Below are 21,392 nucleotides of genomic sequence, written 5' to 3'. Positions count from 1 at the left end.
TGGCAGCCTCAATCAGCATTGTCTGACAACTCATGTCCTGATGCTGCAGCAATGATCCTTTAGAGTAGATGTTAGTAGGTGGTTAGTGTTGGATGATTCAACAAAAGCAAACTGGCAAATTACATTCCTGTACAATTTTTGATGAAACAGACATCTCGTTATTTTACACAGGATTAAATAGATTCTTACCTTGAGAGAACAAATGTAAGGCCCCGGACACACTAGTCTGATGTGTACAACTTGAATCACACTCATGGCACGTGCTGGCTGGAAAGTCCGGCCCAAACACAGAACCAGAACCAAACCGACATGCTGAGTTCAGTTCCAATTGTAAACAGCCGGACGCACCACTAGTGTGTGAGGGGCTTTAGTATTTTACATATGGCATCCTGATCATATAAAGGCACGTAGATTATCCAGTGCTCTGTAATACACAGCTATAGGCTTTGGGATTTTCTCCCTCATTACTACAATGTGACCAATGTGGTAATCTTTACATACCAATTATCGGTCTTATTCATTGTGTATAACCATTTATGATAGTTGGTACATACTATTTATAGATTGACTTTAAGACCTTAAGGACTATCTATTACTTTGGTGACTCATAGCTTACATGTATAATAGCTTATATGCTCCCTCTATACACCAAATTATATGCAGCTACGTAGGTCAAGCGATTTCTCATGTGAAAATGTTTACGTGCTTTTAATCGTTTTTTAGTTTTGCTGTACTGTATATGGGCATCCTATTTTTTCTGTTTGAACAAAGCCATGAAACCTATGGCCTTGTTCAAACCTACGTGCCTTTTTTGAAGTTAAATACAAATTTCAAACATTTAGAAAAATAACCAATAAAAGAGGTACCACTAATGAAATCGCCCCTATTAGCAGAATGAGTTAGGCAGCCATCGTACCCCCCACCAATCAACTATTGATTGCCCATCTTAACTCAGACAGAATACAAAGTGTGGTGTGAAATACCTGACTGCTTTTCTTCATTGACGAGGTTGGGCAGGCACATCCCTTCGCTGTTAGAACAATGGTGACCTACAAGACTAGTAAAGTTCTTCATGAAGTCTTCCATTTTTGTTACCACAATCCCACTTTCAACATAACGTGGAAACAAAGATGCATTCTTTTCTGGAAGACAAATAGGCATATAAATGTTTAGTTTGGATGTAACCAGGACCGGACAGCATGCGATGGAAATGTGGGGCTGTTACCTGTCAGAAATATGAGGTGCCGCTGCTGAATGTTCTGAACCTGAAGCTTGATCAAACATTCCAGTTCTGGAGCTTGTCGGCTCTGAGAGTCACAGTTGTGATAAGAAAGAACCTCGACCAGATGCTTCTTCTGGTGCGTGTTCAGCAAGGCCAACATATTCAGTGCATTTGGTTTCGTCCTAAAATTTAAAAAAAAAAGAGGAATACATTTTAATAAATACAAATGTTACATTTCAAGGGGAAGAAAGATTTATATTGCTTCATAAATATAAGCCTCTACAACTTTGTTTCAATTCTTAATCTTTTCAGATATTTACTGCCTTTAAACAGTATGGGAACCTTCATATTCCACAAAACTGAACAAATACAGACTAGTGGATGCATATTATATTCAGTCAAGGCAATGGCAATACATCACAAGCAGTTGCAAACTGCTACAATGTTACAATGTATTAGTCTGAGTTTCACATGGTTTACATCGCAGCAAATTGTTTATGCTGGACAGAATAAGGTCTACTTCCCCCTTGCTTTACAATTTCACTGCCTCGCAATGTAAAGCCAAATTCAGACTGCATTCAGCAGCTTCTGTAGTGCCCTTCCATTATTTATAGTGGAAGAAATAGTGCAGAAACCTGCATAGGAGCTATTCTTCTATACATGACACCCTATGAGGGCTTGTTCGTGGATACAAAATCCATAAGCCGAACTCTCTATCCTCTATTATCCCACCAGATCCCTATATAAATATCAGCTGACCACTATTGGGTTCATTAGCTCGGCTTGAGATTGATAACCGTAGGATTACTTGCCTTCCAAGCTCCTTTAGTTTTTTCTGAAATTTGCAATGGATTTTCAATTGCCACTTTCCTTCAGGACTGTCAATTTTCTCAAGGAACAGGAGGAATTTTTCAAGTTCACCTGCAAAATAATACGGAGGGTCAGTATACCAAAAGGTGAAGGATATGCTCACATTTTTCGCTCCGAATAAATATAATAAACCAAGTTTGTAAAGATCGTCCTTTCTAACTTTTCCTGTTAACATGTTCACAGTTGCTTTTATTTTGCCTTCCTCTCTGTAAACAAGCAAGGATTAAAGATTGGACCTGTGTCTTTGTACTAACCTGTCAACTATATTATATTAACCCCTTAACACCAAAGCCACTTTTCACCTTCCTGACACGGACCATTTTTTTTCAAATCTGCCCTGTGCCACTTATAAGTGGTTATAACTTTGGAAGCTTTAACATATCCAAGTGATTTTGAAATTGTTTTCTCGTGACCCTTTGTACTTCATATTCTTTGAAAAATTTTGGTGGTATGTGTTGCATTTATTTATGGGAAAAAAAACAGATATTTGGTGAAAATTTGGAAAAAGTCTAGATTTTTGAAATTGAAAATGTAATACTTTTTCCATACGTTGTCATAACCCCATAAATTACCCCATTATAGAAACTACACCCCTTAATGTATGTAAAAACTTTTATGAAGTTTGTTAACCCTTGAATTATTTTACAGGGGATAAAACTAAAATCGGATGCAATTTTGAAATTTACATTTTTTTTGGCTAAAGGAATGTGTTTTTCCAAAAAATGTACAAAATTCTCAGTGGATAAAATATCAAAACACTCCACAAAATTTGATACCCTATCTCTCCTGCGTATAACAATACCCCATATGTGGTGGTGACTGTTGTATGGGCACACGCCAGGGCATCGGTGGGAAGCTGCGCCATTCAGAGCAGATTATGCATTGTCACTTTTTATTGGCTATACAATCTTTATTTTTAGGAAAATTTGGACATATAAGGGCTTATTTTTTTCAACATGAGAAGCACTTTACAAATACTTCATGTAAGTGGGTCATTAGCTCATTGATGAGATTTTTTTTTTTAACTCTTAAATGTATGTAGGAGAAAAAATGTAAAATTTTGGTTTCCTTTCTACTTATATTTTTTGGGGCCATTCACCGTACCATAAAAATAACATATCTTTAGATAGAACGCTAATATTTTTTGGTTGACAGAGCTGGTTTAGGGCTTATTTTTTACGTGTTGAGTTGTCCTTTTCAGTGATACCATTTTGGCGCACATAACTTTTTTTGATCACTTTTTAGAACATTTTTGTGAAGGGATTTAATGAAAAATGTACATTTTTGGCGAGTTTTTCAGGTTTTGTTTTCACGGCGCTCACCAAGCGGGTCCAATAATATTACTGAGTTTAATTTAATTAATTCTTTGTACTAATAAATGTTTGTATTCAGTGTTTTTAACTTTTTTTTTTTTTTACTTTTACAGGTTGGCTTGAACAAGGGATCCTCTTGTTCAAGCTATTCTTCACCTATTACAGTGTAATAAAGATGTATTACACTGTATTATGTGACACACTGAGCATGCTGCGATGCACAGTGTGTCAGAGCCGGGTCCAGGAAGAAGCCATGTATCCCGGGGGCACTGGCAGACCCTGGGGATGACAGCAGGGGGTCCGATTTAGCGCATGAGACCCTTGCACACCGATCGCAGGTACTAGAGACGGGTGCCAGCTGTAACATACAACTGGCACTGGCTCCGTTTAGAAGCATGACGTAATAATACTGCAAAATGCGGGAACGCACCTCCCGCCATGCAGTATTACGTCAAATGTCGGGAAGGGGTTAAAGGGATATTAACATGTATAGAATTTATGATATATAAACACAGTACGTATCCTAGAGGAGGCCTCAATCTTAAAATTAAGGGTAAGCTGACCCACTTTCCCCAGTCTGACTGAATGGAGATACGAGTCTCAGAGAAGATCAATTGCTATTTTCAGCCCTTCCATAGTCCTAATAGGAGAGTGCACATCCATGGTGGACAACTTTTCATCTGTCCTGCCCACAGGAAAGGGGTTAGCAGACCCTCATTTTTGAGATAGCTTTACTTATCCTGTGGATAAGTAAATAATATTTATGAGAATCCCCCTTTCGAGGTTGAGCAGATAGAAGAATCTGCAGAGTGGATCTCCTCTGCTCCCTGCATATGAGAAAAATAAACTAGACATGGCTTCAACCTGTCGTGAGTGACGACTGCATTCAATCTGAAACACTGCAGCTTTCCTGAGGGCTAAAACAGACAACTGTGGTTGGTTTGTGAATCATGGACCTACCAGTGCCAGAGACATTACTCCATGCATCATAGTGATATATACGATTCAAGGAATCCTTTCTCAGGACAAGCGTTGGGACAAGGCAATCTGTTACTAGGAAAGCCTCATGTCATACAAAGACCCGGGGCCGTCTCGTTTTACACCATCAATTACAATCAATTAAAGGGGTTGTCCGAGAGTTATGAAAATAAACTAAAGGTGACCGGAGGGGGCTGCTTAAAAAAATAAAGATCTACTTACCTCCTGGCCGGACCCGACAACCTTCCGGCCCGCATTCACAATGCTGTGAATAGGGACAGGTAGGCGTGGCTGGCCACGGCCAGCTGGAAGCTGAATCCAGCGCGGGACACCCGGAGGGCGCCGGAAGGCAAGTAGATCTTTATTTTTTTAAGCAGCCCCCTTCGGCCACCTTTAGTTTATTTTCATAAGTCTCGGACAACCCTTTTAATAGAGGAGGTGTAAAAACCTACTGTAGTATGGCAGTATATGGTAGGATCAGACAACCTAGGGTTAAAATTACCCTAGGGGAGGTTAAGAAAAATAGTTATAAAAAAATATAAAATTAAAAAAACGCCTATAAATTCTAATCACCCCCCCCCCCTTTGCCTAGAACTAATATAAATAAACAGTAAAAGCCCATTAGATTTTTTAACCCTGTAACAGAAAATAGTGCCCAAAGTCAAAAATGCCACATTAAATAAAAAAAGTGATCAAAAGTCCTTAAAATGGTAGCATTGAAAACGCTGTCAAAAGTTGCAAAAAATGACACCACAAACAGCTTTAAAAAAGTTACTAGTCCCAGAAAATGGAAAAATGAAGATTTCTTTTTCCTACAGGAAGTTTTCATTTGCACCGACCTAAAGTATAAAGCAGACATGTCATTTGGGGCGCAATGTGAAAGCCGTAAAATCTAAGCCCACAAGAAAATGGTTCTTCCTGGCCGGCAGGCGCATACTATGACGCGGCCGCTGCTGACGTTATACTATGCGCCGACCGTGAAGAAACATGACCACGCCCTGCAGGATGTTACCGAAGAAAGAAGACAGGCGTGGAAGCCAGAAGAGGACCCGTGCTGACATCGGGGGAGCAGCGCTGCGCATTGGGGCCACTGGAGGGTGAGTATATACGTTTTAAAGTGCTGGCTGTATTGACACGAGTATATCCGGTACATTATCACAGACATTAGCAGTCAGTGGCTTTGGATTTTAATATAAATGTAACCCTCTGCCTCTCGAATCTCTATTATAGGTGGTTACTCGGGAGATCTCTTACCGGCTTTAACAGAATCTGGATTCAGTACAGTGTCGTCACATACAATAAATCCTCCAGACACAAAGAGCTCATTGTACGTGTGGTTTTTCAAGTCATCTAAGCTGTCCACACCGGCAAAACTGACACACGAGCGCTTCTTCAATTCTGTCAGCGATGGGATCTATGAAAAATAAGGAACAAAAACTAAAAGTTAATACATTTCTACTGCAGTCCTTCAGTAGTCTGCCATCAGAATTGTGGAGAAGAATAACATTCACCTTATGAATACACTGGGCGATATCTTCATTCTGTATAATAATTAGCAGCTTATCGGTGACCGCGTTACTGCTCACGTACTGGTCTGGGTAACACTGTACATTACCAAGTTTTGTCAAGTAATCCTAGAAGAAAAGAAACACAGCAATTTGTCTGATTGTACTTCATGCAGATGTCTAACACACATTCATGCAAATAGTCAGGACAAACTAGAAGCAGAGATACATTTTCTACCACAATCACAAGACTGCAGTGTTCACAAGCTAATGGCTCGAAAATGATATGAGCATTGGTATACCACAGACCGGTGGCGGATTAAGTGTCCCATGTGCCCCGGGCTGTTCACACGACTAGGGGCCCCACCAGCATCCAAACCAACATGTGTCCGGATGTTAAAAGTCAAGTACTATGCTATATTTTTAATCTTGTACAGTTTCTAAAAGTAATTTAATGATGAAAGCCTCCACCCGACTGCCGTCCAGACCAGATCTTCCAGTGTCGGAGATGTGGATGCACATACTCACACATAACCCGAGACTCCTAAATTTACCCCCCCCCCCCTTTACTGAAATAAGATCCCCCTTTACTGAAATGTCTACTTCAGATGATCCCTCCATCATTACTGTTTTGTCCACGGCCATAGTGTTGCATAAACTATAATGTCACACGGCCGCAACCCAGCCCTGTCACAGTGATGCACCCGGGCCGGAAGAGCAGAAGACGGAGCCGCCGGGCCGAGGTGAAGAAGCCGGAAGGAGAGTATAGTTAAGAGTGATGGCGGATATTCATATAGGGCCCAGGTACAGTATGGGCAGGATGCGGGGCCTTTGGGAGGGGCCCACCATTGCCATAGACACACGCAACATATACTCATCACCGGGCATAACAAAAAGGGACAACAAATGTATCTTCTAAAGGAGTCAACAATAAAAGGGATTTTGAGTAAAACAAAATCGAATTTGCTTATTGATATTTTTAGAGAACACTGGAACAATCCCAGAGGGTGAAAGGGATTCCAACACACAAGGGGGCAGGTTTATCAAACTGTTGGTGACATAACTGGTGTAATTTTACTAGACCATTTTTAGGATCTTTTCTGACTAATATGAAAAAGGGCAAGTGACCTCCAAAAGGAAGGGGCTGTCGCTTCACAGGAAAACGTCTGTGCCAGAAAAAGAGCTTTCAGGAGTAAACTAGACCAACTAATTGATGATGCAAACCAAGACTAGACAGACAATCTTAAAGTCAACCTATCACCAGGAATGTGATTTTTAGCTGGTGACGGGTTCCAATAGACTATGCCAGTGCTGACAAACCTTTTACAGACTGTGTGCCCAAACTACAATATAATACAGTGGAACTTGGGGTAATGACCTGTGTTCCCACAGAGAGCCACCTCCAGCAGACATGTAGCATTTTTAAAAAATGCCTTTGTCAGAAATGTGAATACTGCCGCTACTTTATACAACTATTTCACATTATCTGGCCCCCTGCCAGCAGCAGGTGGTGAGTCCTAGGGAGTTAAAGGGGAGGGACAGCTGCAGCATCCTGTGTGTGCCTGTGTCAGTCTCCTCTCCCCCACACTCATGCAGCACCCTCATCCCTCCCCACTTGCCGCCTTGTGCAGGGAGAAGGCAAGGAAGGGGAATGGAATAGAGTAGAGGAAGAATGCAAGCAGACATAGACGTAAGCTGTTGCAGCTGCTCCCGTTCCACGACCCCTTCCTCCAACCTGGGATACCCAACAGGCTGCTGGCATAGAGCCATATCATGAGAAATACGTTTTATAAAGTAGTGTCAGTAGTCAGAATGCTGACAGGCATTTTTAAAATCAGCATAGAACAGGCTATGAGAACCTGTCACCAGATAAAAATAACATAGCTGGTACATTTTAAACCACGTCAAATACATCATCCAGCATCAGATAAATCTGCAGCATAACACGGTGTAATCTAACTGTACAGGGTTCTACACTGCAACACTGATAAATCTCCCCCATTATGTGCCTAAATCACAGCAGGCCTTGCAATTCAAACTAGCGATAGTAGAAACCGTGCTATTGAACTTGGTATAAAAGCTGAAAATAAAAGCAATTGCCAGCGAACCACCAAGTGCAATTGTGATTGCTTCCCGCTTCACACCATCTCCACTCCAAGCTGGTATGGAGTGGCTTGAAGAGAGGGCCAGTGGTGAAGTGGGCCGGCACAGGGTATGTTAGCCCTGAGCATGCAAACTCACTTCAATTACCAACCATTCAAGTTGCACAGTTGCTAATTACCGAATATACTCAAGTATAAATCGACATGAGTATAAGCCGAGACCCCTAATTTTACCACCAAAAACGGGAAAAAAACCTATTGACCCGAGTATAAGCCGAGGGTGTAGTATACAGCCAGCCTGCCCCCTGTAGCATACAGCCAGCCTGCCCCCTGTAGCATACAGCCAGCCTGCCCCCTGTAGCATACAGCCAGCCTGCCCCCTGTAGTATACAGCCAGCCCCCAGTATGCCAAGTGAATAAAAAAGAAAAAACAAACTTAATACTCGCCCTCCGACGATACTCACCTTTGATGCTCGGCACAGCTCCCGGTCCTGGCGGCAGCTTCTGAACCCCGGCGGCAGCTCCTCACTTCTTTCTTCACTGGCGGCTCCGGGTCTCTTTGCTTACTTCACTAGCCGGCAGTCGCGTCCATGCGATCTGCCGCGCGGGCGCACACTATGATGCGGCGGTAGTGTGCGCCTGTCAGCAGATCGCATGGACGCGACTGCCGGCTAGTGAAGCAAGCAAAGAGACCGGAGCCGCCAGTGAAGAAAGAAGAGAGGAGCGGAGCCGCCACCGAGAATCGGGAGCTGCCGCCGAGGATCCGGACACCGGAGGGTGAGTATTAATTTTTTTTTTTTAGTTGACTCGTGTATAAGCCGAGGTGAGGTTTTTCAGCACATTTTTTGTGCTGAAAATCTCAGCTTATACACGGGTATATACGGTAATTGCAAAATTTGCCGCCAGGTATGACCTGACGTAGAAACCTATGCTGCGCTGCTACAGCCACTGGATACATCAAGAGTCTGGAGCCTCTTGATGTAACCGACAGCAAAAGATACATTTATCATGTCATCTCAAGTAGGCCAATAGGATTGTGGGACATCCTGCAATCAGACACTTTAAAAGAACAGATGTAATCCAATATTCCCTTACCTTGATTTCATTACATATTGTGCTATCCTCCTGTTCTGTGTGAACATAGAATTTTACAATGTTTTTGTTCACGTGGGAGAAAATCTTCACCAAATTGTTGAAAACTTCCGGATTCATCTGATTTATTAAATCTTTGATTGCCGTATGTGAGGTCGAAATATCAGGCAAGCTAGGAGTTTTCTCTGGACTGTTGTCCTGTGAGATGTAAGGACGTATATCTGTATGGTGACCTGGACTATATGGCGTAGCTTCCAGCGCACTAATGGAAGAAGACGGCTCTGCACAACCATTATGGTCCAAGTCAGAACTTGTTAAAGGCTCCAATGTCTGTGAAATATCAGTTTTAAGATTTGTAAAACCTAGTGGACTAGATGTACTGCAGCCCTGCTGTCCATGTTCTAGGATACCTATTGCTCCATCATCTGTAGGTCTTGTACGTGAATTTACCACAATGTCCAGCTTTACACGTAGCTCATCTACATATTGCTGCACAGGTATCTCAGAGGCTTGGGCTGACAGCCTGTCTGAAAGCTTGACCTCCCTGTCTTCTGAAGACAAGAAAGGTGATGAGACTGCAGTAAATGAAATATCTTTGTCTCTGAGAATCTCTTGTAGCTGCTCTGAAAACCTGCTATACACGTCGACCACAGTTTTCTCAATCACTCCGTCCTGACAGTGTTGGCTATTAAAATGTCCTTTCTTTGCAGGAGCTTTGTAAGGTCCTCTATCGCTTCTAGAGGAATGTCTCCTTCCTTTCCTGTACTCTTCTAGTGGTGAATATCCGGACCCCTTGCATCGTCTTACGTGGTTGACTCTTGGGTCATTTGGATTGACGTCTTCAGTTGGTGAAGAGTACACCGACTGATCTTCAAGAAGGTTTAACCCTGAAAGTAGAGAAGTGGTGGGGGAATGAAATCAAACATTTATACATTAACAACAATATGAGCACCTTATATCAGCTAAAGGTGATTTAATCCCTCTTCCCACAGACAATCTAGCTCTGTATGGATTGTGACATTCCCTTCTCTAGAAACGTTCATGGCAACATAGGTGTTTTAAGCAAGAGAAGCGGCCGCCGGTTCAAGCGTAACTTTATCAGCAGAAGTTATTCACACATGTTGGGATAATTCTCAGTTTTTTCCATATATAAAGAAGAAACAAAATCAGGGTTTCTGTTTTGACATTAGACCATGAGAGGCTTATCTCTCCTTGTAACTTAATCTTGTTGCCGCCATTTGTGGTGAAGTGGCTAAAAGAACATCAGAGGAGATTAGTGCCATGAATGTTGAGATGGGAATATCCCTTAAATACACATCAATATTTCTGTATAACCTATGGTCCATACAGGAAACATGCAGTTCACATACAGACCGATGTGCCCCCATGGTAAACTTTTTCTTACGCTGCAGTCACATGACTTTATTTGATCCCTATTTTTGCAAATCCACCAAATGCATTTAGTGGCCACACATAGGTCTGCATTGAAGAGGTAGGAAGAAAAACAATAGAAACAGACACCACCGATACTGTACTTCACAACAAAGAAAAGTGAAACCTAGTCATGCAGATGGACATGGAATTTAGAGTAATATATATATATATATATATATATATATATTATACTTTACAGGTCCAACTGCTGACTTGATCCCAATCTTTATAGAGCAAGAGCTCTGCAGAGATCCAAATGCAGCTTCTTTTTACATAGCGACTGCAGCCACTGCTAGTAAAGCTGGATTTACATTGTATCAATAAAAAGGCTGCCAAAGTATCATTTAAAGCATACCTGCAGATATAGCAGTGATCATGATTCAGTAAGACACGTTAAAGAGATTTTGTAGCTTTATAATATTATGATAGCAAAAGATCTTTTTAGTTACCGGTATATAGCTGCTACCACAAGAAGGCAGTCACTTGTCATGTGATGCGTCCATCCCCAGGAGGTAGCCCCTGATGTAGTTCTTTAGCTAAGAGTTATTGCATCCCGTCCCTACCACCTATAGACCACCTGCCTGCAGGCCCTTTGAGGACTTGGGTAGATTATTTAAGTCTACAAAATGTCTAGTATAATAAAGTTGAAGTAAAGGAGCAGAGAAGGGTACAGCGGCATTTCTTCTCGGTGTTCATGAGCCTGCATGCTGGAGCAGCAGAGGTATGATGTATAGGTCAGAGCACAAATCAATGCTCAGCCCAAGAAATGCAATGCAAAGACCAAGAAAACTGGGCAGCAAACCAAAAATGTATCATTTAATAACCCTTTCACATAGGCGTTTCCCAAACTTCACTTTTCAGTTTTAATACATAAGACTATAATCTTTAGCCACACTAAATCTTATCCACAACCACAGCCCCTGCTACCTGGAATGATGGGGATTTTTATCTTTTAATAAGGTATGCTTTAAAGAATGCAACGTGCAATCAGAAACTTGGAGCTCTGCATAGCCCGGAAACACAAAGAATGGAATCATAACAGAAAAGGAAGAGGGGTTCCTGCAACAATAGAATACGATACATTATCTTCTCCATTCTCAATAATGAAGCCAGTAGTTGAAATTGAATTGAAAGTCATTTAAAATATTAAATTTATTTAATTTGTAGTAAGGTATTTATAGTATTTGTATTCTTACAACATTAATATGTATTAATGTAAATTTTTATTGCCATTTTTGCATTTTAAAAAACTTTTGACAGATTGAACCCTATACATTTGGATTCTGTGTATGCCCCTTCTTTAAAAGTATATAAACCAACTTTAATCTCATAAAATTGAAAAGGGTTTCAGACTATATTTGAACCCCCATGGGCCTAGAGCCCCTTCAGTAACCTTAGGTCTCCAATTGTCCAAAGTAGTCAAGTAGTTACAGACACTACTGGACTAGTCAGAGGTGCCAGTGAACCATTGGGCATGCAGTGTTAAAAGCAATGAGAGATTATTTTTCTATAGGAGACGTTACATCAAAAATAATAATAATAATAATAATAATAATAATAATGTTCCAAGGTCATCTGAAATGGGGAAACCTTGTGTTAAGCACCCCATTTACGCCTCAAATGGGGGCAGATCAAAGAATAGCCCTCGCTCTGGTCGTCCAGGTTTTATATTATTTAAAATGTCTGCATGTTATTTTCACTAATGTTGCCGTTTTCACTGTAAGGAAGAATTCTTTATTAAAATAAATTGCAATGAATGTGTGAAACACACATGGAGATGAAATGATCTGTAGTGATAAAGTGATGCATGTCTTTGCTCCAATGTGGACTGTAAGCTGCGTTTCCAGCCAGGAGAGAGTGCACCAGGTCTGATGGATGTGATCTGGTATATATCCTTCAAGCAACTTTAAGGACCTATTAGATTGTATAGCATTCTGTATATAATCTTAGAGGAGGAGGTAAACTAACAGGGGTTTCATTCCTTGGATTATCATTCGTCCTTAATCTTAAACTGGACGATTGAATAATCTTCAAACCTAAAAGAAGCACCAAAGCTTTGTCTACACTAACTCCTGGCCCCAAAATCTGGGGACAACTATCCTTCGGCTACACAGGAGTATGCTGAAGCAAAACCGAAATGAGCGCCTGTAATACCAGACTGCATGGATCTGAAGAAGTACAGAAGTGCCAGCTACAAGAGGGCTTCCGTACATGCTACAATTACAACATTGCTTAGCAAATAACGTTATCTCTGACCAAATGCGTTACCCTCCTCACCTGGATGTTTTTCATCTCTAAGATTTCCAATATGATCCTCTGGTATTCTTCCTTCCTCTCCTGGGGGAAACCAGTAGTTAGAAATTATGGATTCTTATCTAGGGTCTTTTTCTATAGAATCCAACAAACAGAAGTTTGGCAATACATCCACTACAAGGTATAATCCTCTGACGGCATGGGAAAATGAATGATGGTGATGATGGAAAGACATGCGCATACACCACAACTAGGATGCAATCAAATACATTAGTAGCTGTCTAATGTATTATTCAGAATAGCCAAGGTGGATCGCTTTATCTGAGGGGGTAATCTGAAAACATGCAGGTCTGCAGGAGAAAAATCATCCACTCCCCCCCATCCAAATTGTCTCTTAGGCAACAGTATGTAACCCAGGTCCAACACAAAGACTTGAAACGTAAATAGTTAGCAGCCCTGCATGTTATCATCACATTGCATAATCAAGTTATTAACACCAAATGTCACAGAACTTACAGGACATAGCTGATCAAGGAAAAATCATTCAATAGTCACATGCTCCGTTATTCACATCCCTACTGATGGTTCACTAAAAAGACGATCCCGTTCACACTGATCTTCTGTTATCAACCTGCTGCCATAGCCAATTTTCATCTCATTTCTAAAATCTGTGATGTGTTGCCATACAAACTAACTTTACCCAACAAATTATTGAAAAAGTAAACTAAAACCTTGAAATTTAAATTTGTCAATTTCACAGCAGAAATGTTCAACTTAGATTAGATACAAACATTTGCTATATCTTTGCAACATTAAATGCCCTTTTATTCCTTCAGCGTGTAAGGAGGCTTTCAAGAAAATGTCCCCAAAATCACTTTTTATAGACCAATTCAGTTGTCAATGGTTATTTTTTAAATACATATATTAAAACACCCTTATAAGTCATCCCAAATTCAAAATTGCATCCTTTCTGCAATCAAAGCAGCATTTTGGAAGTTTAAATCATCTTGTGGAAACGCAAATACAATATATTTATTTTAATATATTCAGGAAGCCCTAAAATTTACACATTCAAAAGGAGAAAGTCTAGAGAAAAACCACCATGATAAATCAGATATTTTTACCGTATTCATAGGTCCAGGCCCCATGACTGTGGTAATCTTCTCATTTTTGTAATCCATAGCCTCCTTCCTTCTAAATTCAACTATGCTAGTATGCTAATGAGCCTGAGATTACAGCAGGAACTGCTCATGTCATAAGTGCTGAGGAAGCAGGAGTGAGGGCAAGACTGATCTGGCTTTACAGGCTGCTACACTGAAGGCTCATTAGCATAATTGTAAAAGTTTATTTTAGCAGGAAGGAGGCCATGGATAACAAATATAAGATTTCCACAGTCATGGAGCCTGGATCTATAAGTAAATGTCTATGGTCTACGCTAATTGCAGAGTCCAATATGTGATGCCCAGTGTGAAAAGTTAGCACTGTATTTATGGTGCAGGGTTTCCAAATTTGGGGTCGTAACCTTTATCAGCAGGACTCTGAAGTGGAAAAGCACCATGCACTTTAGAGTTGTAATTTGCACCTTGTATTGGCTGTAAATTGCAGGGGCTCTGAGATGCAATAAAGCTTGTTCTGTCAACTCTGTGCCTATCCAGAATTTATTAGGCAAAACTGCACTGAAATGCCGCGTTCATTCAGCGATTCCAAGTTCAGTCCAGTAAACCCTCCATGGAGCAAATTCATCCCTTTTGTATCAGGTTCAGTGTCCAATATGCTATGAACTGGTGTCGGAAAGATCACAAATAAAGCGGCCCAATTTTGCAGTGTATGTTTTTCGCAGCAGAATGTCTGCAGAGCACATAATTTTGCACACATGCCTGTGGGGCCACAGCTTACAAGTTTAGACATTATCAATTTTCCGAATAGACAATCTTACAAGCTAGATACACTAGTGAGGGGTGGTAAAAAAAATTGAATGTGAATTGTTAGATTGTATGGTCATAGCTTATACCATTTATGTAAAAAAAAAAAAAAAAATATCAGAAAGCGAAAGACAAAAAAACAAAAAACAAAACAAGTTTTAGTACATTAGATTGGGGAATATTTACTAATGTGCAATTATTTTTTTTGTTAAAAATGAATAGGTTTGAAGTTATTAAAATGCAGAACACACCATCTCATCCTTGTAGTGCTTATATACTAATGGAGAAAGTTGAAAAAAAAAAAGTCAAGAGGTCGCTGTGCTGCTGGGACATGGGACATCTGACTCGTACACAGGATGTACATGTCAGCAAAATCTGTATGATATGGGCTGCCATTAGTGCCCACTGATCTGGTATCCCCATAGTTTTGTTTTTGGACATGGGCTAGACAATCCCCACTTATTTCTATGCCTTGTGTGTGAATTGACTGCCCTAGTCGCAAATTATAAATCAGGTCCTATTCACCAATGGGCCAGAGGACCGATGTTTGTTTTCAGACCCACTAAACCACACATTTGTGTGCAAGGATGTCCTATACTATCTGCATAGGAAGAGTCGGTGCTTTATAAAACGCAGATTTACCAGGCCTAATGTAAATCTGCAGGTAATAAACCAAGTGCATGATACATGGTTGAATTTCAAACATCAGAGTTGATCCTCAAAAGATTCTGGAGAGCCCCTACATATCTGATGGTTGACCTGCCAAAATGATAGATAAGAAATTATCTATTTATATATACAGTGGGAACAGTAAGTATTCAGACAACTTCAACTGTCTCACTCTGTTTCATTGCAGCCAATTTCATTTTTTGCTCATTAATGTGCACTCTGCTCCCATTTTGACAGAATAAAACAGGAATGTAGATATTTTTGCTTACTGCCTCTTACTGGCAGATCCTCTACAGTTCCCGCAGGTTATTTTAGCTGTGAGCTTAGGGTCATTGTCTTGTTGGAAGATGAACCTTCAGCCCAGTCTGAGGTCCAGAGCTCTGGAAGAGGTTGTCATCCAGGATCTCTCTGTAGTTGGCCGCATTAATCTTTCCTTCAGTTACAACCAGTGGTCCTGTCCTTGCCCCTATGGCCCGATGCTGCCACTACCATGTGTCACTTCTGGGATTGTATTTAGCAGATGAGCAGCGCCTGGTTCGCTCCACCGCTCAGAATTAACACCAAAATGTTCAATCTTTGTCTCATCAGACCAGAGAATCTTATTTCTCATAGTCTGGGAGTCCTTCATGCATTTTGCACACTGTATGCGGCTTTCATATGTCTTGCACTGAGGAGATGCTTCCATCAGCAGACTGGTGGAGGCTGCAGTGATGGGAGAAAGTTCCACAAAGTCACCAATCTCCCTACTGCATCTCTGAAGCTCAGCCACTGGGACTTTGGGGTTTCTTTACCACTCTCAGCAAGGCCCTTCTGTGAAGATTTCTTAGGTCGAGGACAAGTTGTGGTCATCCCAAACTTCTTCCATTTAAGGATTTCGGAGGCCACTGTGCTCAAGTGCTGCATAAATTCTTTTGTAACCTTGGCCAGATCTGTGCGTTTCCACAATTCTGTATCTGAGCTCCTTTGGCAGTCCCTTAAGGTGCATCCAAAAGTTCACTTTTTCTGATGCAGTTTTTCAAGTCCAAACCAGGAGTGGAGTGAAAGAGCAGGAGTAGCTTTTCCCAATTATATGTCCTCACCCAACCTGCACGTGTGGATGCACCCTGTGCGCACATGAGAATCATGAGGTCCGACATGCACTGTGTCGCTAATATATAGACAGGTGTGTGCCTCTCCTAGTCAAGTCCAATCAGTTTAATTAAACACAGCAATGAAGGAGTAGAACCATCTGAAGGAGGATCAGAAGGAAATGGACAACATGTGAGCTAAATGGTCACAAAAAAAGGGGCTGAATACTTATGACCATGTGATATCAAGAACTGACCAATTGGCTGCAATGAAGCAAAAAGTGAAAACTTTAAAGGGGTCTGAATAATTTCCATACCCACTGTGTATACATCTCTTGCTATATCTAGATATCAAGTAGACTTCCAGCTATATAGCAGTCATTAACTCACACACCCTTTGATGTTAATCACCAAGTCAGCTTAAAACAAGACAAAACCAAGCACCTTGACATCAATATTTCATGTCACCTACGTTATCTGAACATAAAAACCTTACCCTACCTGTAATTGGTATCAGTTTCCAGTGCATTTCAGACTCTGTATTGTTTGAACCAGAATTCTGTTGTGGGTAAAGCTGTTCTGAAACTGTGCTGGGACAAGGACTGGCATAGCCAGAGTATGGCCCCTAAAATGAACAACAGATTCATATTAAAAATGTTTACATCCCAAAAGAAATTCCTTAAGAAGAACCAAGTAAAAGAAACCAATGCAATTGCAATCATTACCTGGATAATTTCTTCAGGTGCCAATATGTCATCATTCACAACCTCTTTATCAGCAGAGCCATCGTCTACGGGTGGCGCTACTACTTGTGGCAGAGTATCCATGCTTTCTTCTTGTACATAAGGGCTTGGCTCATAATGTGCATCATTAGCAACAGTGTCTGATGCATATGAAAACACCAAATTATTGATTTCCTCATGAGGAGCTTGTTGTTGGTCAGCAAGCTGTTTAGTAATAGAGTTTATCACACTGACATCAAATATTGGCACAAAAGGCTCAGTAAAACTTTCAGGCTCTTCAATATCTGGTTCCATTTCCTCGCTCTCCTGTCTTAGATCTGTATCTTGTCCTCCAAGTGCTGATATTAAATTGGAAACCGAATGTGTTGAATCCACTGCATTGTCTCCTTTATAAGATAAAAAAAAAATAATGTTTAAGTTTAATATTAATATGTGTGAGATGTATTGAGGTGTCATCTTTAGACCAGAGTAGAGTAGAACTAGACCAGTCTTCTGCTGTGCCAGATTAATCAGTGTCTGATGCTGGATATTTATTCTGGTGTAGCATAAGACTGGCAAGTCATACTTTGCACCTCATAGTATAGAAGGTTGGACAAAGATGCAGATATGATCTAAACAACATAACCAGTGATATTTTTGCGCTCAAGTAAGGCATCCAGGCCTCTCTTAAACATGTACAAAAGACTCCACCATAACAACCTCCTGCAGCAGACTGTTCCATAGTCTCATTGCTCTTACAGTAAAGATTCCCAATCTATGGTGATGATAGAACCTCCTCTTCTCTGGGCTTATAGGATGGCCCATTGTCCTCACCACAGGCCTAGCTATTAGTTTGTGTGGTCTGCTGTGCCAGAATATGGCATTTTCAATCACACATGCTATATCCTGCAATGCCATACCCCTTTTATACAGAGTGTATGCCCCTTTGGAGACAAGTCAGAAACCTGCCTCAAAACCCTAAAACCCTCAATAAATGTGTTGCATGGCATTTCAGGTGCAAAATATTCCTGTAGCAAAATGATTTATTTAAAAGGAAACCTGCCACGAGGAATCTACTATTAGAAGTAGATCTGATGGTAGATCCCTCCTGCCTTCCTCTGCCCTAATCTGTAATCTAATAATCCTGGAACCTAATTTGTAAAAAAAAAAAAAAAAACAACCTTTATTTTACTAATATGTAAAGTAACTGCAGAGGCTACTGGGCCTAGCCTAGCCGGGCACTGGGAGCTAAGGCTACTCCACGCCCCAGGAGCCTCTACAGTTAATTTACATATTACCAAACAAAAGTTTTTAACTGCAGAGGCTACTGGGGCGTGGAGTAGTCTTAGCTCCCAGTGCCCGGCCAGGCAAGTACACGCCCCAGTAGCCTCTGCAGTTACTTAACATGTGTTCCCTGGGCTGAAGGTCCCCACTGGTGGCCGGCATAAAAACTTTCCCTAACAAAAAAGGTAAAAGTGTGAGTTCAGTGTTGCGACTCTCCATAAGCAAGGCTATGTCTAGATTCAGTAATGAGAAACACTGGCAACAACCAATGTTCTATATGAAGTAAACCTAGGGGCCGGACAATGAATGGTGTAATACTCATTACTTTTACCCACCAGCCAGAATCTATCATGCCCTGTGCATAGTTTTTAACATTTCTTTTTTTTTTTTCCTCTTCTTTTTGTACTTGACCTACACTTTTCTCAGTACAAGAGAAGGGCATCTTTTATCAATTGATAATGTAACTGAATTGATATGTTGTTTTACATTAGAACATCTGAAATTTTAGTACTCTACAGTCATCTAGTAGTGTTATTTAGTAGGTGCGGTCCAGAGGACAAAATATGGTATAGAGTTTCTGTATTGATGGACATACCCATGTCTAAGTAGAGGACAGTTTTTTGGTGGAACTAGTAACTTAACCCCCAAAATTCTTTTTTTTACAAATTAGGTTCCAGGATTATTAAATTACAGATTTGGGCAGAGGCAGGCAGGCGGTAACTACCATCAGATCTACTTCTGATGGTAGATTCCTTATGGTAGGTTTCCTTTAATATGATATTTGTTGGTATAACATTGCATATTAACTTGTCTTGGAGCAAGAGCCTCACTTAAATGCCAAAAGTGTTTTGTTCTTCAGAGGGAGTGTAAACAGGAAATTGGCCTAGAGGTAGTAGAAAAGCGTGAGACTAGCGTTGCTGTGTATGCACTAGCTAACAGCTCTTTATTTGTTATGGGACTACTGCCAGTCACCTGCATTCACCCAGTTACTTTCCCAAGCCCAGCACACATTAAAGGAAAGCAACACGTAGGAAGAGAAAAAAAAACTGAAAATACTCACCTAAGCTCCTCTTCATCTTGATCCCAGCTTCGTCTTTGCTAGTCTTGACACACCAGGATCACCTAGAAGAGAGACTTCTAATAAGCAGGCCAGAGCATGGGGACGAGGTGTCCGACACTCCAGGCTGCCAATTATGTACGCCTCCTTCGCGGCAGGTTCCTCCCTCTCCCATGTTGGAGAGGGAGATCACGTCACGCAGGAGGCGTACATAATAAGCAACCCGGAGCGCTGTCATAGTGTCCCCACACTTAGGCCTGCTAATTAAAAGTTCCTTGTCTAGGCTCAGATCACAATCGAGGCAATTGATTGTATACCTTTCCAGAAACTAGTAAACCTTTATCCACAATGCCTTGCCTATAGATCTCCTCAGGCAGATGGCATAGGTTCACCCAAGTGAGGGAACAAGGCTTAGAACTGCACTGTCCCAACCAAGTTAGCCCATCCTAATTTTTGGTTGTAAGAAAACAAAAAATGTGCAGATTTCATTCGGAAAAAAAAAATTAGGCTTTGTGCCACAGAATGTCACCTTTCTGCAGTTAAATCTTCGCGGATTTGTTATGGCTAACGAGTGGTGAAATCTACATCAAAATCTACAGCATAATTCGCACATAACAGATGTAGATCGGATTGTTGATTTAGCTCTTGTGATCTGCATGTGTAAACTCTTGCCAGCTATGTGACATACCATTACATTTCTCTTACAAAATCTAATAACTTGTCCAAAATATATGAAAATGGTTTCACCTAAACTCTAAAATACTATGCTGTACATGTGCACAATATTCTGATGGGGTAAAATAGCCATTACTTACGGTCACAAAGGAAATTTTCATGCGTATGTTTCCACTCTGGGCTGTTTTCAGTGCTTTTTGCTTTCTGTACGCTGGTTGAAGCGACATTGGATTCTGTATTATTGGAAGCGTTCTTTTTCATGTATATAAGATTAATCAGGCCCTCTAATTTGTCCTGATCATAATTGCCATGATCAGGCAGTGCATTATGTGCAGCTTCTTTCCTTGTGTTTGTTGAGGGCTCACGATCATCCTCAATGGGTTCATAATCTGATACTGGGCTAAACTGCGGAACCTTCCTATTTTCAACAATTAGTTCTTGTGCTCTTTTTACAGGCAAAGTATAAGCTTCCGACCCATGAATATAACTATTTAATGAAGGGTGTATATGAGTGCGATCTTTTGGTGCAACAAAGAGCGTCTTTCTCGAATCCAACCTCGGATCGTAAGGTCTTATTACGAAATCTTTATGCGTATGAGACCCTTCTGATCGCTGCTTCAAATATATACGCGCGTGTTTCTCCACAACAATGTTAAAGTTGTCAGAGGTGTCAGTCTGACTCTTCAAAACAGCATAATGCAGTGCAGAAATAAAGGTCGGTAGTTCAGGAATTATTTCTTGGCTGTCAGAAAGAGTCAAGGGTGGGTGTTTAAAACGTGATGCTGTAATAAAAAAAAGAAAGAAAATTAAATCAAAACCATGTATACGCAAGTTAAAACATTACATTATATAATTATATATTATCTTTATTTTATTGTTTAAGTTATTCTGTCTTGGGAAAGTTTGTTAGTACCTGCCCTGGAAACCCCCCTTTTGACCCCCAAAAAGTTACATCATACTCACCAGGCTGTAGGGTTTCTCTGGATTGAGGATAAATAAAAAGTGCGTGCAGGGGGTACGGCTTCATACTATGAGCACCTAAAATGTTAAATATTTAGACTTTATTTTTTAGACTTTTCTTAACAAATATTCCAAGAAAAAAAAACATTTATCTTTTGAGAGACTGAACTGGTCGATTGTCCCAGGAGATTGTCCCATTTTTTAAACATCTAATGTATAGATTATAACTTTTGCCTGGAATGGTCGTGTAATATTCTAAGGATGTAA

The 21,392-nt window shown here is 40.7% G+C and overlaps 1 protein-coding gene across 3 annotated transcripts in view; it reads right to left on the bottom strand.

Moving 5' to 3' along the window:
* TASOR (transcription activation suppressor) overlaps window positions 1-21,392 on the bottom strand; it is a 40,919-nt gene that overhangs the window by 748 nt on the left and 18,779 nt on the right. For 2 of the 3 annotated variants that reach the window (XM_072128458.1, XM_072128456.1), the window contains exons 13-23: window positions 21,129-21,203; window positions 20,306-20,947; window positions 17,153-17,556; window positions 16,929-17,052; window positions 12,794-12,853; window positions 9,086-9,969; window positions 5,895-6,017; window positions 5,638-5,797; window positions 2,035-2,143; window positions 1,226-1,404; window positions 984-1,142 (exon numbers count right to left, since the gene is read on the bottom strand). In XM_072128458.1, the coding sequence (XP_071984559.1) occupies window positions 984-1,142; window positions 1,226-1,404; window positions 2,035-2,143; window positions 5,638-5,797; window positions 5,895-6,017; window positions 9,086-9,969; window positions 12,794-12,853; window positions 16,929-17,052; window positions 17,153-17,556; window positions 20,306-20,947; window positions 21,129-21,203 (2,919 nt within the window). The remainder of the gene's footprint in view (window positions 1-983; window positions 1,143-1,225; window positions 1,405-2,034; window positions 2,144-5,637; window positions 5,798-5,894; window positions 6,018-9,085; window positions 9,970-12,793; window positions 12,854-16,928; window positions 17,053-17,152; window positions 17,557-20,305; window positions 20,948-21,128; window positions 21,204-21,392) is intronic. The other variant, XM_072128457.1, reaches the window with a different exon arrangement.

Source organism: Engystomops pustulosus, chromosome 10 (genome assembly GCF_040894005.1).
Source record: "Engystomops pustulosus chromosome 10, aEngPut4.maternal, whole genome shotgun sequence".
Classification (NCBI taxonomy): Eukaryota; Metazoa; Chordata; class Amphibia; order Anura; family Leptodactylidae; genus Engystomops; species Engystomops pustulosus.
This window is presented reverse-complemented; position numbering and strand designations above follow the sequence as displayed.